Source organism: Staurois parvus, unplaced genomic scaffold (assembly GCF_062004578.1).
Source record: "Staurois parvus isolate SC_StPar_1 unplaced genomic scaffold, SC_StPar_1.0 ptg000557l, whole genome shotgun sequence".
Taxonomy (NCBI): Eukaryota; Metazoa; Chordata; class Amphibia; order Anura; family Ranidae; genus Staurois; species Staurois parvus.
In genome coordinates, this window is record NW_028318353.1 from 1,034,739 (window position 1) to 1,054,540 (window position 19,802).

Below are 19,802 nucleotides of genomic sequence, written 5' to 3' on the forward strand. Positions count from 1 at the left end.
TGTAAGCTCCAACCCTCCCTCCTAGATTGTAAGCTCCAAGGAAAAGGCCCCTCCTTTCCCACTTGTATTGAACTGTATTGTTGCTGTATTGTCTCCCGTTATGTTGTAAAGCGCTGAGCAAACTGTTGGCGCTATATATATAATAATAATAAAAAAAATATTAAAAAAAAAAATATTTTTAGAAAAACAAATAAAAAAAGAATAAAACAAAACACTGCATGATAAACAAAAGAAAAGAAAGCACATCACTAATAAAAACACAGGTTGAATTGCTTCCTAAAGAAAAGAAATAAGATGAAAGAAGTAGTTTAGAAGATTTTAAATGAAAAAAAATAGATATAAATATATTTAGGAAATAAGAAAAAAAATGTTTAAACAAAACACTGCATGATAAAAAAAAAGAAAAAAAAAAAAGAAAGTATACAACTAATAAAAATAGATTGAATTGCTTGATAAATAAATGAAATAAGATGAAAGAAGGAGTTTAGAAGATTTTAAATGAAAAAAAAAATATTTTTAGGAAATAAGAAAAAAAATGTTATAATAAAACACTGCATGATAAAAAAAAACAGAAAAAAGGAAAAGAAAGCATAAAACTAATAAAAATAGGTTGAATTGCTTGATAAAGAAATGAAATAAGATGGAAGGAGTTTAGAAGATTTTAAATGAAAAAAAAAATATTTTTAGGAAATAACAAAATAAAATGTTAAAACAAAACACACACACACACATATATATATATATATTTTTTTTTTTAGAAAAACAATTAAAAAAATAATAAAACAATACACTGCATGATAAACAAAAGAAAAGAAAGCACATCACTAATAAAAACATAGGTCAAAATGCTTCCTAAAGAAAAGAAATAAGATGAAAGAAGTAGTTTAGAAGATTTTAAATTAAAAAAAAATATAAATATATATTTAGGAAATAAGAAAAAAAAATGTTTAAACAAAACACTGCATGATAAAAAAAAAAAAAAAAAAAGAAAGCATACAACTAATAAAAATAGATTGAATTGCTTGATAAATAAATGAAAGAAGATGAAAGTAGGAGTTTAGAAGATTTTAAATGAAAAAAAAATATATATATATTTAGGAAATAAGAAAAAAAAAGTTTAAACAAAACACTGCATGATAAAAAAAAAAAAGAAAAAAAAAAAAAAAAGAAAGCATACAATAGATTGAATTGCTTGATAAATAAATGAAATAAGATGAAAGAAGGAGTTTATAAGTTTTTAAATAAAAAAAAATATTTTTAGGAAATAAGAAAAAAAACGTTAAAACAAAACACTGCATGATAAAACAAAAGGAAAAGAAAGCATAAAACTAATAAAAATAGGTTGAGTTGCTTGATAAAGAAATGAAATGAGATGGAAGAAGGAGTTTGAGAGAGTTTTCGTGGAATATGTTGTCTCCAGCAGGAGCAGTGTGAATGCAATGTTTGTACTGTAGTAGCTTATCGAAGAGCAGAGGAGAGAGCGAGTGGAAAGTCGACGTGGGGAGGAATTGGCAGCTTGGTACAAGCATTCAGCTGCATCTATGTACATTTTCCTTCCTCCTTTCGTAGAACACCCCTTTCCTCTGTCAGACCACCCAACCCCTATAAATAAGCCATCACTTCAAATTTTTCTTTCAGAGTTCTGCTCAGTCTTTTGCCGGGAAGAACTTTCATTTTTTTTTTTTTAATTTCACCGAAGTTAGAAAAACTTTTTTCCTCACCTTAAAAAAAAAAATGGCGAGCGAATTCAAGAAGAAAGCTTTCTGGAGGGCGGTCATAGCGGAGTTTTTAGCCATGATCCTCTTCGTTTTTATTAGTATCGGTGCCGCTTTGGGGTTCAACTTCCCCATCACGGACAAGACCAATCAGACCGTCGGCCGGTCGCAAGACATCGTGAAGGTGTCTTTGGCTTTTGGGATATCGATCGCCACCATGGCTCAGAGTGTGGGCCACATCAGCGGCGCTCACCTGAACCCGGCGGTCACTTTCGGGTGTCTGCTGAGCTGCCAAATCAGCATCCTGAAAGCCGTCATGTACATCCTCGCCCAGTGCCTCGGCGCCGTGGTCGCCACCGCCATACTCTCCGGTATCACCTCTGGCCTTGAACCCAACAGCCTGGGGCGCAATGGGGTAAGCCGCTTATTTTATTTGTATCAGAATTGTATCTGTGTGCGGAATCCAAATTGGGGGGATTCATTATTCCTAATAAAACTTTTCTGCAGCAAAACACTATAGATAGAATGAGAATTGTGTCATTTCCAGTAAAATGTCCTTATTGTTCATTATCAATCAATCAATCAATCAATCAATCAATCAATCAATTCTCTTCTTGTATTCCTTGCCTTTTTGCTGTTCTTCCTTACTTGACTTGGATACTCCAACAGTGAGAACTTCTGCCGTAATTCCTGCATACCTGGGAGTTTAGGGAGTTCCCACCCACTTTTCTGGGTCCCAGCACCTCCTGTTACATTCTCCATAATATAAAAAGTAATACATAATTCAGCAGGGATGGTGGGAACCCCTCTTAATAGGCATAGGTGCACAGACCCAGACACGCAGCACAGGGATGGTGGGAACCCCTCCTAATGGGCACAGCAGGTGCACAGACCCGGGAACTCAGCACAGGGATGGTGGGAACCCCTCTTAATGGGCACAGCAGGTGCACAGACCCAGGAACTCAGCACAGGGATGGTGGGAACACCTCCTAATGGGTACAGCAGGTGCACAGACCCGGGAACTCAGCACAGGGATGGTGGGAACCCCTCTTAATGGGCACAGCAGGTGCACAGACCCGGGAACTCAGCACAGGGATGGTGGGAACCCCTCCTAAAGGGCACAGCAGGTGCACAGACCCGGAAACTCAGCACAGGGATGGTGGGAACCCCTCTTAATGGGCACAGCAGGTTTCTAGATTACTGAGAACAGTGAAATGATTTACCAAACACAAAAATATCAGTTTTTGGTGGTTTGACTGTTTAAAAAACAACAACACATTGTTATGAAGTGATGCTGGAGATTAGATCAATCATCTATATATTGAATACATCTGTTAACTTACTTGTTTAAATTAACATTATAGGCACCTGGAAGCTCAACACTTTGATCTGTAGATTAAATAGAGCAGATATAAAAGCAACAATGTTACTTTGTACCTCTCTATTTTGTCTCTGAACAGTGTTTATAAACACTGTTATTTTGTATCTCTTTGTTTATCAACACTGTGCCAGAATGTTTCTTTCTTTCTCTCTCTCTCTTTCTTTCTCTTTCTTTCTTTCTCTTTCACCTACTCCTTTTCACTTTTTTTTTCATTCACTTACTTTCTCCTTTCTATTCTTTCTTTCGCTTAATCTTTTTCTTTTGCCTTCTTGTTTCCCTTTTCTTTCTTTCTTTCTTTCTTTCTTTCTTTCTCTCTCTCCGCTTTCTTTATTTCTTTCTTTCCTTCTTTCTTTCTTTCTTTCTTTCTTTCTTTCTTTCTTTCTTTCTTTCTCTTAATCTTTTTCCTTTGCCTTCTTTTTTCCCTCTTTCTTTCTTTCTTTCTTTCTTTCTTTTCTTCTTTCTTTTTTTCTTTCATTCTTTCTTTCTTTCTTTCTTTCTTTCTTTCTTTCTTCCTTCCTTCCTTCTTTCTTTCTTTCTTTCTTTCTTTCTTTCTTTCTTTCTTTCTTTCTCTCTTTCTCTCTCTCTTTCTCTCTCGCTTTCTTTCTCTCTTTCTTTCTTTCTTTCTTTTCTTTCTTTCTTTCTTTCTTTCTTTCTTTCTTTCTTTCTTTCTTTCTTTCTTTCTTTCTTTCCTTCCTTCCTTCCTTCCTTCCTTCCTTCTCTTCTTTCTTTCTTTCTTTCTTTCTTTCTTTCTTTCTTTCTTTCTTTCTTTTCTTTCTTTCTTTCTTTCTCTTTCTTTCTTTCTTTCTCTCTTTCTTTCTTTCTTTCTTTCTTTCTCCCTTTCTCCCTCTCTCTCTCTCTTTCTTTCGCCTTCTTTGTCCCCTTTCTCTCCTCTCTCTCTCTCTCTTTCTTTCTTTCGCCTTCTTTCTTTCTTTCGCCTTCTTTCTTTCTTTCTTTCTTTCTTTCTCCCTTTATTTCTTTCTCTCTTTCTTTCTTTCTTTCTTTCTTTCTTTCTCCCTTTCTCCCTCTCTCTCTCTCTTTCTTTCGCCTTCTTTTTTCCCTTTCTCTCTCTCTCTCTTTCCCTTTTTCTTTCTTTCTTTCTCTCTATCTTTTTCTTTTGCCTTCTTTCTTTCTTTCTTTCTTTCTTTCTTTCTCTCTCTCTCTCTTTCTTTCTTTCTTTCACCTTCTTTTTTCCCCTCTTTCCTTCTTTCTTTCTTTCTTTCTTTCTTTCTTTCTTTCTTTCTCTCTCTTTTTCTCTCTTTCTCTCTTTCTTTCTTTCTCTCTATCTTTTTCTTTTGCCTTCTTTTTTCCCTCTTTCTTTCTTTCTTTCTTTCTTTCTTTCTTTCTTTCTTTCTTTCTTTCCTTCCTTCCTTCCTTCCTTCCTCTCTCTTTCTTTCTTTCTTTCCTTCTTTCCTTCTTTCCTTCCTTCCTTCCTTCCTTCCTTCCTTCCTTCCTTCCTTCCTTCCTCTCTCTTTCTTTCTTTCTCTATCCTATACACAGCCCCCCAAGGGGCCCGATCCTCTAGTGTAGAACACTGGTAAATCTGATATGTATGGCATTGTGTGGGATGACTTTTGTTCATCTCTTTTCATCTTATTTACCATCATTCCAACATTCTGACAAACAGCATTTTATGTAACCTACACACACAGTCTGTCCTCCTCCATGACAAGAAATGAGCAGTGTCATACAATCTCTATATTTGATTCAGTAACAGAATTTGCAGTCCATTGGAGAGTTTATTTCAGAGGGTGACCCCCCCCCCCCCAAATGTGGTCTAGATAACAGGCCGCGTTGGTCAAGGCTGCGCAGGGCCTGGGTACAGACAACCTGTACATTAGTATTCATGTCAGCTGTTGTGGGACTTTGATGTTCTCTAGGGAAGAAAGTCACCACTGTTTTCCGTTAGAGAGAGAAAAAAAAAGCGTTCAGCTTTCCCATAAAACTTCCCACAGTAATAATTCATCGTAACCCCCCCCCCCCCCCAGTGATACTATAACCTGGAATTTACAATTATTTCTTGGTGACACCGCGCACATTAACTCTCCAAATAAGCTGAAAAAGGCACAAAAAAAAAGTAACTGTATTTCTAAATTCAAAGCAGACACAGATGACCTATGTGGCTCCAGATGCTGAAGAACTAGAAGTCCCAGCATGCCCTGCCTGCTAGCAGCCAGCAGGATTTGCTGGTGACTGTAGTTCTCCAAAAGAAGAAGGGAGGCAGTTTGTTCAGCCTTGTTGTTTAAAAAACAACAACAAAGAATCTGATTTCCAGGATGTAATGAGAAGAAGAAGAATTCCACATTTTTGAAGATTTTACTGTGAAATAGGCAAAATAAATATTTCCAATTCTTCCTGAGGGGATGCTGAGCAGATATATGCTTTAGGAAGTAAAGTTGTATAGCGGGGGGGGGGGGGGGGGGGGGGTACTGCGAATTACAGTGCTGAGAGCGAAACCCAATCACTAAAATCCCAACAAAGCTTGGTGATCCTGCCAAACTTGGTGATCCTGCCATGAAGGTCCTTATTCAGGCACTTCCATTTATAAAGTGACAACGCTCTGTCCACATCTACCAAACGTCCTCTCGAGTTGTCACCCTGTCTCATGGGCTCCTAATGGAGATTACAAGTCCTATTAGGTTTCATTAAAATTATACTTGGTGATCCTGCCATGAAGGGCCTTATCCAGGCACTTCCTGTTATAAAGTGACAACGCTCTGTCCACATCTACCAAACGTCCTCTCGAGTTGTCACCCTGTCTCATGGGCTCCTAATGGAGATTACAAGTCCTATTAGGTTTCATTAAAATTATGCTTGGTGATCCTGCCATGAAGGGTCTAATCCAGGCACTTCCTGTTATAAAGTGACAACGCAATGTCCATGTCTACCAAACATCCTGTTGAGTTGTCATCCTGTCTCATGGGCTCCTAATGGAAATTACAAGTCCTATTAGACAGTTTTCATTAAAATTATACTCGGTGATCCTGCGATGAAGGGCCTTTTTCAGGCACTTCCTGTTATAAAGTGACAACGCTCTGTCCATGTCTACCAAACATCCTGTTGAGTTGTCACCCTGTCTCATGGGCTTCTAATGGAGATTACAAGTCCTATTAGACAGTTTTCATTAAAATTATACTCGGTGATCCTGTCAAGAAGGGACTTTTTCAGACACTTCCTGCTATAGTGTGACAACGCACTGTCCCTGTTTATAAAATATTCTCCTGTGGTGTCACCTTGTCTCACAGGCTCTCGATGGAAACTACAACTCACATTAGGCAGGCATGGCCAACTGTGTTTAAAGAGATTGCACTCCGCTGCAGGTTATAGGTTTCTTTCCTCTCTTCCGGCTGCAGGAGCATGCTCTTTGTGGTCATGAGCAGCCAAACACCCAACATATTGGTCATCCAAAGAAAGGAAAAGAGAGACACTCACCATAAAAGCTGATATATATGGGCAGCACAGTGGCTAAATGGTTAGCATTTCCGCCTGGCAGTACTAGGGTCGTTGGTTCAAATCCCAACCACGGCACCACCTGCCTAGAGTTTGCATGTTCTCCCTGCGTGGGTTTCCTCCGGGTACTCCTGTTTCCTCCCACACTCCAAAGACATGCTAGTAGGTGAATGGCTCCTGTCTAAATTGTCCCTAGTATGTGTATGAATGTGAGTTAGGGACCTTAGATTGTACACCCCTTGAGGGTTAGGGACCTTAGATTGTACGCCCCTTGAGGGTTAGGGACCTTAGATTGTACACCCCTTGAGGGTTAGGGGACCTTAGATTGTACACCCCTTGAGGGTTAGGAACCTTAGATTGTACGCCCCTTGAGGGTTAGGGACCTTAGATTGTACACCCCTTGAGGGTTAGGGACCTTAGATTGTACACCCCTTGAGGGTTAGGAACCTTAGATTGTACGCCCCTTGAGGGTTAGGGACCTTAGATTGTACACCCCTTGAGGGTTAGGGACTGATGTGAATGTACAATATATATGTAAAGTGCTGTGTAAATTGACGGCGCTATATAAGTACCTGAAATAAATAAGTGTTTATTGAAGCCAAAGCAATGCTGTCACAAAGTCCATTTGATGCTATATCTGTTACTGTGTTTCACTCCATCAAACAGAATTTTCACTCCATGATTAGGCTCCTTTGGTGGAGTGAAATGCGTTAGAGTAGCATCAGGTGGGCTTTGAGACTGCACCCTGTTTTGTGTCAGTAAACTCACATGGCTTTTATAGTTCTCGACTGTCTTTCCATCCTTTGGATCCATGTTGCAGGCATGGTCAGCTGTCTTCACCATAAGGAAACCCACCCTGGGAAATGCCATGCAGCCATCCACACAGTGCATGTGGATAGGAAGTGGCTGCAAAAAGGCAGCAAGAGATCAGCAGCACTGAGATGTAAGTCCTCATGTACTCAGTAAACCTGCGTTTTGGAGCTTTTGGCACTCTTTTTTTGCCAAAGCCCCTAAATTCAATAAAAGCCTATGGGTGATATTTACTAAAACTGGAGAGTGCAAAATCTGGTGCAGCTCTGCATAGAAACCAGTCAATTTCCAGGATTTATTGACAAAGCCTCACATCTGTGCAGGTGGTGCCACTGCAGATCCACATGAAAATCCGTGCATCCGCACCACCCGCACAGAGAATTGTGGACCCGCGGGCGGGCGCCATTAGTTCTAATGGCACGACGCCCGCACTGGGAAACGCAACCATACTGGGAACCGAAGTTCCTGTGTGGGCTGCGTTTTCCAAAGTAGTGCAGGGACTTCTTTCCCTGCGTGTCACGGGAGTCCATTCAAATGACTGGGCTCTTGTGCCCATGCAAAACGCGGCCCGCGCGGCCGCATAGGTGTGAACCGGGGGTCATTGAACAATCTGAAGTAAGAAGCTGATTGGCTGCCATGCCCAGCTGCACCAGATTCTGAGAGCTCCAGTTTTAGTAACCCCGGATTCACATCTATGTGGCCGTGCGGGCTGCGTTTTGCGCAGGCATGAGAGCCCATTTATTTGAATGGATCCCCGTGCCGTGACACGCAGGGAAGAAGTCCCTGCACTACTTTGGAAAATGCAGCCTGCACAGGAACCTCAGTTCCCAGTACGGTTGCATTTTCCATTGCGCACAGCATGCCATTAAAACTACTGGCACCCGCCCACGGGTCCGCATTCCTCTGTGCAGGTGGTGTGGCTGCACGGATGTGCGTTCGGATCCTCAGCGGCACCACCCGCACAGATGTGCACCTAGGGTATATCTCTCCTTATGTGTCCAGAGGAGCAGCAGAGTTTAGGGGTAGTTAAAGGTTTCTCTCCTGAATGCAAAAGAATTGTGCTCAGGAGAGGAACGTTTTGCCCAAAAACGCTAAATATGGCAAAATAGCGTGTAAACACGTCTAAGCGCTAACTGCGTTCGGTGCATTGGCGTTTATTCCTCTCAATGGAAAATGGCCAATCAACTGAATAATCCAAGCGCTAAGGCTAGGTTTCCATCTATGCAGGTTGCGTTTGAGTCGTTTCTGCATTGCATTTTTGCTGCATTTTTAAGAAAAAAATTTCTTGTTGCTTGGCAGATTTAAATGCATCAAAAACCCAACCAAATCGCAGCAAAAATACAATACATGCTTTTCTGCAGCATTTCCATGTAAGTCTATAGAAACAAAAACATGATTTCTTGCATTCAAAAAAGTCCCTGAGGCTGGGTTCACACTGACGCGGTGCGGAATTTGCAGCGTTTTCTGTGCGAATTCCGCACCGCATCAGAATCGCACACCGTTCATGCAAACTGCTGCGGGTGTGTTGTTAACTTAACAATACCCCGAAATCGGTCGGCAAAACGCGGTGTGATGAGCAGAATCGGATCACATAGGTGTGAATACCCATGTGATCCGATTCTAGTGCAGACCCAAAAAAGGGACCTGCACCTTTTTGGTGCGGGTGCGGTTAGAGCCATATAGAATGTATGACTCGATTTGCAACGCACACAAATCGCATGTGTTTTGCACAGGAATGAGGCGCAGTTCCTATGCGAATCACGTGATATACCGCACCGCATTAGTGTGAACCCGGGCTGAACTGCTGCAGGTGTGTATGTTAAGCAGGGGCGGACTGACAACTCATGGGGCCCTCGGGCAATAGGGGATCATGGGGCACCTGTGTCCTTGCCCAAACTCAAAAAAGCCTATGAAAAAGGTACCAGGGGCATCTCATGGGGCCCCCTACTGACCCCGGGCCCTCGGGCAGTGCCCGAGTTTCCAAATGGTCAGTCCGCCCGTGATGTTAAGTTAACAACACCCCGAAATCAGTCTGCAAAACGGGGTGCAATGTGCATATTCGGATCGCATAGGTGTGAATACCCATGTGCTCCAATTCTAATGTGGACCCAAAAAAAAGGGTCCAGCACCCTTTTGGTGGGGATGCCGTGCAATTAGAGCCATACATAATGTATGGCTCCAATCGCACCACACACAAATCGCATGTGATTTGCACAGGAATGCGGTGCGGTTCCTGTGCGAATCACATGTGATATACCGCATCGCATTAGTGTGAACCTAGACTGACCCTTTCCTAAAAACGCACTGGTTGAAAACGCACAGGTGTGAACATGTCCCATAGGAAATCATGTTAAATGGACTGTACTGCGTTTCCGCAAAACACTGCAGAAAACGCTTAGGCGTGAACTTAGGGTTTACAAGCGTTTTTGCCACAGTTAACATTTTTCTTCTGCCAGGAGTGCTAAACGTCTAGGGGGATTCGTGCGTACATGAGGCCTGAAGCAGGGTCGGACTGACCATTTGGAAACTCAGGCACTGCCCGAGGGCGCGGAGTCAGTAGGGGGCCCCATGAGATCCCCCTGGTAGCTTTTTCATAGGATTTTTTGAGCTTGGGCAAGGACACAGGGGCCCCATGATCCCCTATTGCCCGGGGGCCCCATGAGTTGACAGTCCGCCCCTGGCCTGAAGCCTAGTACACATAATCAGAAAATCGTACAAGAAATACCACTTTCGAATCGATCGTACGATAATCTGATCGCTAGTAAACCGCTTTCGTCTCAAATTATTTAAAGAGACAGGCATGGAAAGTTTTCTCGTACAATACCAGATCCTACGATTTTCGTTTAATCAGTAGAGTTTTCGTCCTCAAAAAAAAATACAATACAAATACCATAAAATGCATTACATCACTTCGAAGTTTTATTTTGTCGCACAAGAATTTTTGTAACTTAAGTAACCTCTTCATATTTGATATGACAGTAGCATGCATAAAAAAAAAAAAAACGGAGGCTCATTCGTCCAATATTCTCATTGTGTGTACTGGGCTTAACAAAAAGATAGAAATGAAAATGAAAGCATTTTATATATATATATATATATATATATAAAAAAAATCTGCATTTTTGGAATGCATTTACAAATATATGTAAAAATATATGTTAATATGACTTTTTATATTATCTGAATAATATATTTAAAAATATATATATTTTTAAAAATATATTTTTTAAAAATATATTCTGCAGATTTTTTTCTTTAACATATAAAAAAGTCATATTAACATATATTTTTACATATATTTGTAAATGCATTCCAAAAATGCAGATTTGTATTTTTAAAGACATACAGTATATTTGAAATGTATTTTTAAAAATATTTTTTCATATATTTTGTAATAAAAACGCATTTCAATATGCAGTATATATATATATATATACACACATTTATTGAAATATATTGAATATGGCCAAAATTGTAGTATTTCAAATATTTGTCAATATATTTGGGAAGAATATTTTTAAAACATATTTCAAATATATTTTTCTTCCATGTGGGCTGGCAAACTTTCTATTTACTACTCCAAACAGCAAACTGTAATCTGATTGGATACTGTATTTGCCTTGTATTAAAAAAAAAGTGTTTCAGCCAGGGGCGGACTGACCATTTGGGAACTCGGGCAGTGCCCGAGGGCCGGGGGTCAGAAGGGGGCCCCATGAGATGCCCCTGGTGCCTTTTCACAGGCTTTTTTGGGTGTGGTTTGAGTGTGGGCAAGGACACAGGGGCCCCATGGTCCCCTATTGCCCGGGGGCCCCATGCGTTGTCAGTCCGCCCCTGTTTCAGCATTTCCCTGATAATGGCTACTGTTCCCTGAGATAAGGCTTGAGCTGGGGAGCCTTGATAGGCAATGGAGATGCATCCAGCCGACACTAGAAACACATTGGGTTTAATTTACTAAAGGTAAATAGATTGTGCACTTTGCAAGTGCAGTTGCACTTGTTTTCCTTAGTAAATGTGGTGAAACTTCACTCTGTAAAAAATATACCCAATCAGGTGCAAGAAAAATTTTAAAAAAGCATTTTTGCATGCACATGATTGGATTATGGAAATCAGCAGAGCTTTACTGCATTTACTAAGCTCTGGGGAAAATGAGTGCAACTGTATGTTTAGAGTGCACAGTCTATTTGCCTTTAATGAATCAACCCCTGTAAGTCAAGGCAGCTTCAAGGGACAGTGGGTTTCCTCTGGGTACTCCGGTTTCCTCCCACCCTCCAAAGACATGCTGGTAGGTTAATTGGCTCCGGTCTAAATTGACATCTCCTGCAGCAAGAGTTTCATTGCTGGTGAGATACTTTCTAAAGCTGGCCATAGATGATGCGATTTTCACTTGATTCCCCCCATCAACACAGTCAGTGTTGATGGAGAAATCCCTCTAGTGCAGGGGTGGGCAACTGTGGCCCTCCAGCTGTTGTAGAACTACAAGTCCCATGAGGGATTGCAAAACTGACAGTTACAAGGATGACTCCCAAAGGCAGAGGCATGATGGGACTTGTAGTTCAACGACAGCTGGAGGGCCACAGTTGCCCACCCCTGCTCTAGTGGGACTATTGTAGTCTACTGGCTAAGGGGGTATGGAGAGGGGGAAGCCTTCTCCGCCGGGAGAACACAGTGCTTACTGCTAGCTGCTGACAATATTCACACATAAAGCTGTTGCCAAACTTCAAGTCCCATGGAGCATTGCAAGATTGACAGTTACAAGCATGACTTCCAAAGGCAAAAGCTGTTTTGCAACAGCTGGAGGGCCACCAGTTGGACACCCCTGCCTTAATGGATATAGAGCAGCCATTATTAACCAAGGTTCTTCACAACCCTAGAGTTCTTCCAGAGTTTGTTTGGGGATCCTTGAGTTGTGTCAGATTAGCCTTCTGTTTGAGGGTGCCTGCATATTTCTGAAACCAAGGTCACTTGGCAGAAACAGAGACATCTTTAGTTGTTTCTAAGATTGGCAATTGGACTGCCAATGTAAGGGGGTATTCTTCTAACTGGACACCAATGTAATGGGCATTTTTCCTTCCACTGATCACCAATGGGCATGCTTCCAACTGACTACTAATGTAAGTGGTATTCTTTCATCCACTGATCACCAATGGGCATTCTTCCAACTGTCTACCAATGTAAAGGGGAATCTTCCATCCACTGATAAACAATGGACATTCTTCCAACTTGTTACTAATGTAAGGGGTATTTTTCCATCCACTGGTCACCTATGGGCATTCTTCCAACTGGCCATCAATGTAAAGGGTATTCTTCCATCCCCAGGTCACCGCTGGGAATTCTTCCAACTGGTCACCAATGTAAGGGGTTTTCTTCCATCCCCTGATCACCAATGGGCATTCTTCCAACTGGTCACCAATATAAGGGGTATTCATCCATCCACTGATCACCAATGGGCATTCTTCCAACTGGTCACCAATGTAAGGGGTATTCACCCATCCACTGATCACCAATGGGCATTCTTCTAACTGGCCACCAATGTAAGGGGTATTCATCCATCCACTGATCACCAATGGGCATTCTTCCAACTGGTCACCAATGTAAGGGGTATTCATCCATCCACTGATCACCAATGGGCATTCTTCTAACTGCCCACCAATGTAAGGGGTATTCATCCATCCACTGATCACCAATGGGCATTCTTCCAACTGGTCACCAATGTAAGGGGTATTCATCCATCCACTGATCACCAATGGGCATTCTTCTAACTGCCCACCAATGTAAGGGGTATTCATCCATCCACTGATCACCAATGGGCATTCTTCCAACTGGTCACCAATGTAAGGGGTATTCATCCATCCACTGATCACCAATGGGCATTCTTCTAACTGCCCACAAATGTAAGGGACATTCTTTCTTTCACTGAATTGGGGTTCATGGGGGCCTGAAAATTAATTCAAGGGTTCCTCTGGGATAAAAAGTTTGAGAGAGGCTGATAGAGTGTCTTTTATGAGGGAAGCTAAACTGTTTATATTAGCCTTTCTCAACTTTTTTTTACTCCAGATGAACTTGAAATAATTTTCAGGTCTCTCTCTCGAAAAAAAAAAAAGTTCAATGTAGGAGAGAGAAACCATTATACTCAGCTTGCGTGTCCTACCTTCCCTCCAGTCCATTGCTGAAGCCTTCATTGGTCTCATCAGCTTTTGACATCCTTTGCCACTTTCAGTATTGGTAGTATTTTTCCACCGCACTCTATAGCCCCATCATCTGACCACTTTGTCACCTCCATGTTCTATAAAGATGAAGAGGTCAGTGTTGCCTCCTCACCACCTGTTTTAACCTTCAAAATGCCACACCACCACCCTGCAACTGCAAGCAGTTGCTGTGCCACCTCAGTTACTTAAATGGGTTGCATTCAGTGGCAACACTGCCGGCAAAAAGTGAGGCGCCATTTAATTTTTTGCATGTATACAGCCTTAAGTGGCTGCATGGTCACACTGTCAGATTGCACCAAATCCAAAGCTATGCCCAGCTGAGTAAACACCATAGATGAAAACTTAGCCCACCAGTTCAATGAAAGAAAGAGGAGTTTCCTTCATACAGTAGTGACAACGCCTTGACACCTTTCTTGTTGCAGCTTTTACTCACAAGGTGCCATGTTAGTAAGTGCCTTAGAAGTGCCAGAACTCCTTAAGACTGTGTGCATTTTCATGAGTAAACCTCCTGCTTTCTTCATTGAATTTGTGGACTCCATTTTCCTGAAGGGGTCTCTTTACAAAATTGTTCATGTGTTGATGATAACGGTGGACTCTCCCATCCCACATATCAGTTTGCAATGTATTTAGTTCATGTAGAGGGGACCAATTGTTTCTCAACAAAAGTTCCACTTTAAATTCTCTTTCACACGACTGGATGTGGATGTCCCATTCACGCTGTCATCTTGGAATAACGCTTGTGTTGGTGCAATATGGTGCCATTCATTCTGAATGGTACCCCAACTCACTTTGATGATGGACTAACGTGTGTTGTGGTGCGCTTGCAGGAAATGTTTGGTGCATTTTAGTGTGTTGGAATCCTATTCATACAACAAAACAACAAAATATGGCACCTGCCCCAGTCTATAACTGGCTTATGAAGCAAGGACTATGTGAACCGGGCGACGCATCTCAATAAAAAAAATAAAAACAAAAAAAAGGTTCAATATCAACTTGCCAGCCAGCTTGCCAACAACCGAATTAGCCTGTCTAACAGTATGCGTTAAAAACAGGGGTTTAGTTAGCACACATTTGCAAATACATACGTAAGCTGCAGAGCCACATCACGGCAGCCTGGTATTCTGTGGTCCTAACTCTACAAATTTTGAGAGCCCCCATAATAGAGGCACATGCATTTAAAGGATATTTTAAATTTGTAGAGTTAGACAGGTTAATTTGGTTGTTGGCAAGCTGGCTGGCAAATTGATTTTGAACCTTTTTTTTATTTTTATTTTTTTATTGGCATCCCATTCATGTTGAACTGGTTGCTTTAACCTCCCTGGCGGTATTCCCGAGTGTAGCTCGGGGGAAAATTTCTATACCAAAAGCGGTAACCCCGAGCTACACTCGGGCTTACCATGTGGCGTTGCTCAGGGGGTCCCTGCAGCACTTACCTTGTCCTTCGCTCCCACGATGTGTCCCCTGCAGTGTCCCCGGCCATCTCCTCTGGCTGATGCCGGCACCCGGCTTCTGTGTTCCGGTACCTGTGAAGTCGGGACGTACGGGTGCTGGAACCGGCGGGAAATTTGAAATTTTTAAAAAATTTCATTTTTGCTGTCATTGCTGTTTCAATGCATTTCACATATATTTTGTCCCTACTGCTTTGTCCGGCGCCCTGCCTGCATTTTGAATGTTCTTTCTGCCTGGAAACTTAGAAAAGTCCATGGCGTCCAAAAAGCGTCCCTTTACGTCAAAAACGGTTTTAGACCGGCTAGAGAACAGCGATAGTAAATCAGAACCACTTGCAGAATTGAGTGATAATGATTCGTGGGGGAAATTCCTCATCAGACACTGAAAACGATTTTGCTCAGCGAAAAAATCGGAAAGAATCACACCGCCAGGGAGGTTAACACAACTCACATTGAAACATGGCATAATTAAAAAGACTTACATCCCCTTCCTTTATTGCACTTTGATTAAACTACCCAAAATTTGTATTTATTTTTTTAAATTTACTATAGTGTTTTTAAAGAAATTTCAAGATATTTCCAGAGCTTGGTGATATTTTGTATGATATACCTGAGTGAATATTTCTGTACTATCAACGATGTATTGCAAGAGCCAGCCTGATTAGATATGAAAGAAATGGATTGTTTAGATAGGTCCACACACTCTTGCCAGATATCAAGGCGATTTGGTGGTGATTGGAAGGTGAACAGATCAGGTGAATAAGAACAGGGTGCTTTCAAAAACTTTTAAACATCCCATCTTGTTCTTGGACAATGGACATCTGCCTCGATACATTACATGGGAATATATCCAATACCATTTTTTTTGCTCATGTAAAGTCAAAGAATGAGATTGCCAAGCCAAAGAGATTGGTCCAGACACAAATATTATTTGTAGAAATAATAGGGTTAGGTTTAGGAATTGATTGATTTAGGAATTTAATTGATGGTTAGGGTTAGGAATTGATATCCATCATATTTGGTTGCCTACATGGAAATTCAGACTGCCTAACTGGATATGCCTCTAAGTAAAACTTGCTGAGAAAATTCCTCTTCATTTACCACTCTGTTTACTAGATCCTTCTTTCACAATCAAGCTAAGCCCTGATGAAGGTAGACTTTTGTGTACCTCCGAAACGTGTTGGCTGTAAACCCTTGATAGACTGTTGTGACAAATATTATATGTGGACTGACCCCTATGGCTTAGAACTCTCACCCTTTCATTCTACATAATCTGAATTTACAAGAGACCTTGTTGGAGTTCCATTGGGCATTACAGAGCTGCCACATGTTAACAACCTTCTGATTCATTTGTTGTATCTGTTGTTTTTGGAAAAAATGGAGATTGGAAAAACCTAGGGAGGCAAGGAGAGAGACAGGAAAGCCCTGTATGAGCCTTTCTCAACCATTCCAACACAAAGGAATCCATGAAATAACTTCTAGGCTCAGGGAACCCTTGCTTAAAATTACTATATCTGCAGCTCATTAGTTGTGATGGTCTGCAGGAAGAATGCTCCTTACATTTGTGTTGATTGGAAAGAATTACCCCCTTACAGATAGCTAAAATGATTAATGGTGTCAATTAGAACTTATCTGAGATGGAGAGGTTGCTCATTGGGCAAGGAACCTCTAGTGACCTCTGGAGGAACCCAAGGACTCCATAGAACCCTGGTTGAGAAACTCTGCTCTTTATGGTGTAGCTTTTTCTGTAGCCACAAAAAGAATGGGATAATGGAAGGACATCACTTACATCTGGGTAGGTTGCAGCAAACCATTAGAAAGGTAGGCAACCTGTCATCAAGAATGTAGATAATAGAATGTAGAATGTAGATCTTTCATTTCTTGGATAGTCGCATTATATAGAGAGAACCAGACCTTTGTCCCTCTAGATGGGCTGTGTCAAGGGTGATTGCTAGGACAAGAGATATTCACCCAGGCAGGATAAGAGGTGACCAGTATTGTTTTATATATATATATATATATATATATATATATAATTACCATATAATGCATTTCAAGGCTACTGGTGCATCATTGACAAATATGTCTAACATGACCAACATGGCCGACATGTCCAAGGATGAATAGAATAAAAAAACTGGCTAATAGAAAAAAAATATAGTTTTGAACCTGATATCCTGGGTTAAATGGCTACATTAACTTGTCATGGACAGATTTATATCACTGCAAAGGCTTTGTTACTGTATGAGCTGCAGAAACATGGAACTGGTTGTAGCAGAGAAATTTGGGGTTATAGAAGATTTACGGAAAAGAGCAAAAGAGATACTTATGAACAATGTATGGGTATTTGATGTTCACCTGTTATTGAGAACTGGGAAGGGTTTGTTTTCCTGAAGGTACACTGGAACACATGGGAACCTTTTTTTTTTTTACTTATTTTGAAAGTAACTGGGGTTCCTGAATAGTTTTTTCATTTTAAAACTGAACTTGATGGACAATTTGCTCTTTTTTCCTAATTATGTAACTTGCACATATCTCTGGAAACATTGGGTTTCATCCATGGGGATGCTCTGCCAGGCCTCTACTGCAACTGTCTTCAGTTCCTGATTGTTCTTGGGGCATTTTCCCTTCAGTTTTGTCTTCAGCAAGTGAAATGCATGCTCAATCGGATTCAGGTCAGGTGATTGACTTTGCATACCATTCCACTTCTTTCCCTTAAACACCTCTTTGGTTGCTTTTGCAGTATGCTTTGGGTCATTGTCCATCTGCACTGTGAAGCGTCCAATGAGTTCTGAAGCATTTGGCTGAATATGAGCAGATAATATTGCCCAAAACACTTCAGAATTCATCCGGCTGCTTTTGTCAGCAGTTACATCATCAATAAATACAAGAGAACCAGTTCCATTGGCAGCCATACATGCCCACGCCATGACACTACCACCACCATGCTTCACTGATGAGGTGGTATGCTTAGGATCATGAGCAGTTCCTTCTCCATACTCTTCTCTTCCCATCACTCTGGTACAAGTTGATGTTGGTCTCATCTGTCCATAGGATGTTGTTCCAGAACTGTGAAGGCTTTTTTACATGTCGTTTGGCAAACTCTAATCTGGCCTTCCTGTTTTTGAGGCTCGCCAATGGTTTCCATCTTGTGGTGAACCCTCTGTATTCACTCTGGTGAAGTCTTCTCTTGATTGTTGACTTTGACACACATACACCTACCTCCTGGAGAGTGTTCTTGATCTGGCCAACTGTTGTGAAGGGTGTTTTCTTCACCAGGGAAAGAATGATTTGGTCATCCAGCACAGTTGTTTTCCGTGGTCTTCCGGGTCTTTTGGTGTTGCTGAGCTCACCGCTGCGTTCCTTCTTTTTAAGAATGTTCCAAACAGTTGTTTTGGCCACGCCTCATGTTTTGCTATCTCTCTGATGGGTTTGTTTTGTTTTTTCAGCCTAATGATGGCTTGCTTCACTGATAGTGACAGCTCTTTGGATCTCATCTTGAGAGTTGACAGCAACAGATTCCAAATGCAAATAGCACACTTGAAATGAACTCTGGACCTTTTATCTACTCATTGTAATTGGGATAATGAGGGAATAATACACACCTGGCCATGGAACAGCTGAGAAGCCAATTGTCCCATTACTTTTGGTCCCTTAACAAGTGGGAGGCACATATGCAAACTGTTGTAATTCTTACACCGTTCACCTGATTTGGATGTTAATACCCCCAAATTAAAGCTGACAGTCTGCAGTTAAAGCACATCTTGTTCGTTTCATTTCAAATCCATTGTGGTGGTGTATAGAGCCAAAAATGTTAGAATTGTGTCGATGTCCCAATATTTATGGACCTGACTGTAGTTACATTAAGTTGTCAGTTTTATATTACTGCCAAGGCTTTGTTACTGTCCGAGACAGTATAATTCCATCTAGTTCAACCAAAAGCAAAAAATAAACAGAACACTTTCATATACACCATCTTATACCCACAGTTGACCCACAGTGGCTTAGTGGTTAGCACGTCTGCCTTGCAGTAAATGGGTCATGGGTTTGATTCCTGACCATGGCACCTCCTGCATGGAGTTTGCATGTTCTCCCTGTGCTTGTGTGGGTTTCCTCTCACACTCCAAAAGACATGCTGGTAGGTTAATTGGCTCCTGTATAAATTGTCCCTAGTATGTGTATGTATGAATGTAAGTTAGGGACCTTAGATTGTACACTCCTTGAGGGTTAGGGACTGATGGGAATGTTCAATAAATATATATGTGTAAAGCGCTGTGTAAATTGACAGTGCTATATAAGTACCTGAAATAAATAAAAATATAAAGCATGATCCATATTGCTCCAGCGAGGGGGTGAATTAAATTCTCTCCGGATTCCCCACAAGGCAATTGGATATTCCCTAAATCAACAATTTCTGGTGTTATTAGCTAGAAATGTTAAGATCCAGTTATATTTTCTGCATTTAGGAATGCATCCAGCTCTTTTTTAAAACAGTCTACTACAGCCTTTTTCAACCAGGGTGCCTAGGCACCCTGGGGTGTCTTGAGGTTTCTTCAGTAGTGCCTTGGCAAAATGCCTAAAAATTGCCCATAAATTTGTATACAAGCCAGCGGGTGGAACAAGCCTGCCTTTTAATTACGTAACGCTCCAGGTTTTCATTGTGCACCATAACAACCTTCTAGCCACCGGCGTCCTAATAACCGTTAACGTCACTTGTTTATAAGTCAGGCGTCAGGCCGTCTGCACAGCATCCTTTTTTGCACCTCCCCTACCCCTCTCTGTAAGCACTGGGGTC

General features: G+C 41.2%; 1 protein-coding gene across 1 annotated transcript in view; it reads left to right on the forward strand.

Annotated features, from left to right (window-relative positions):
- The first annotated feature begins 1,618 nt into the window (after nt 1-1,618).
- The window catches only part of AQP1 (aquaporin 1 (Colton blood group)), a 62,455-nt gene continuing 44,271 nt past the window's right edge, over nt 1,619-19,802 (forward strand). Inside the window, exon 1 of the mRNA XM_089691243.1 lies at nt 1,619-2,130. Coding sequence (XP_089547369.1) covers nt 1,735-2,130 — 396 coding nt within the window. The 5' untranslated portion in view covers nt 1,619-1,734. The remainder of the gene's footprint in view (nt 2,131-19,802) is intronic.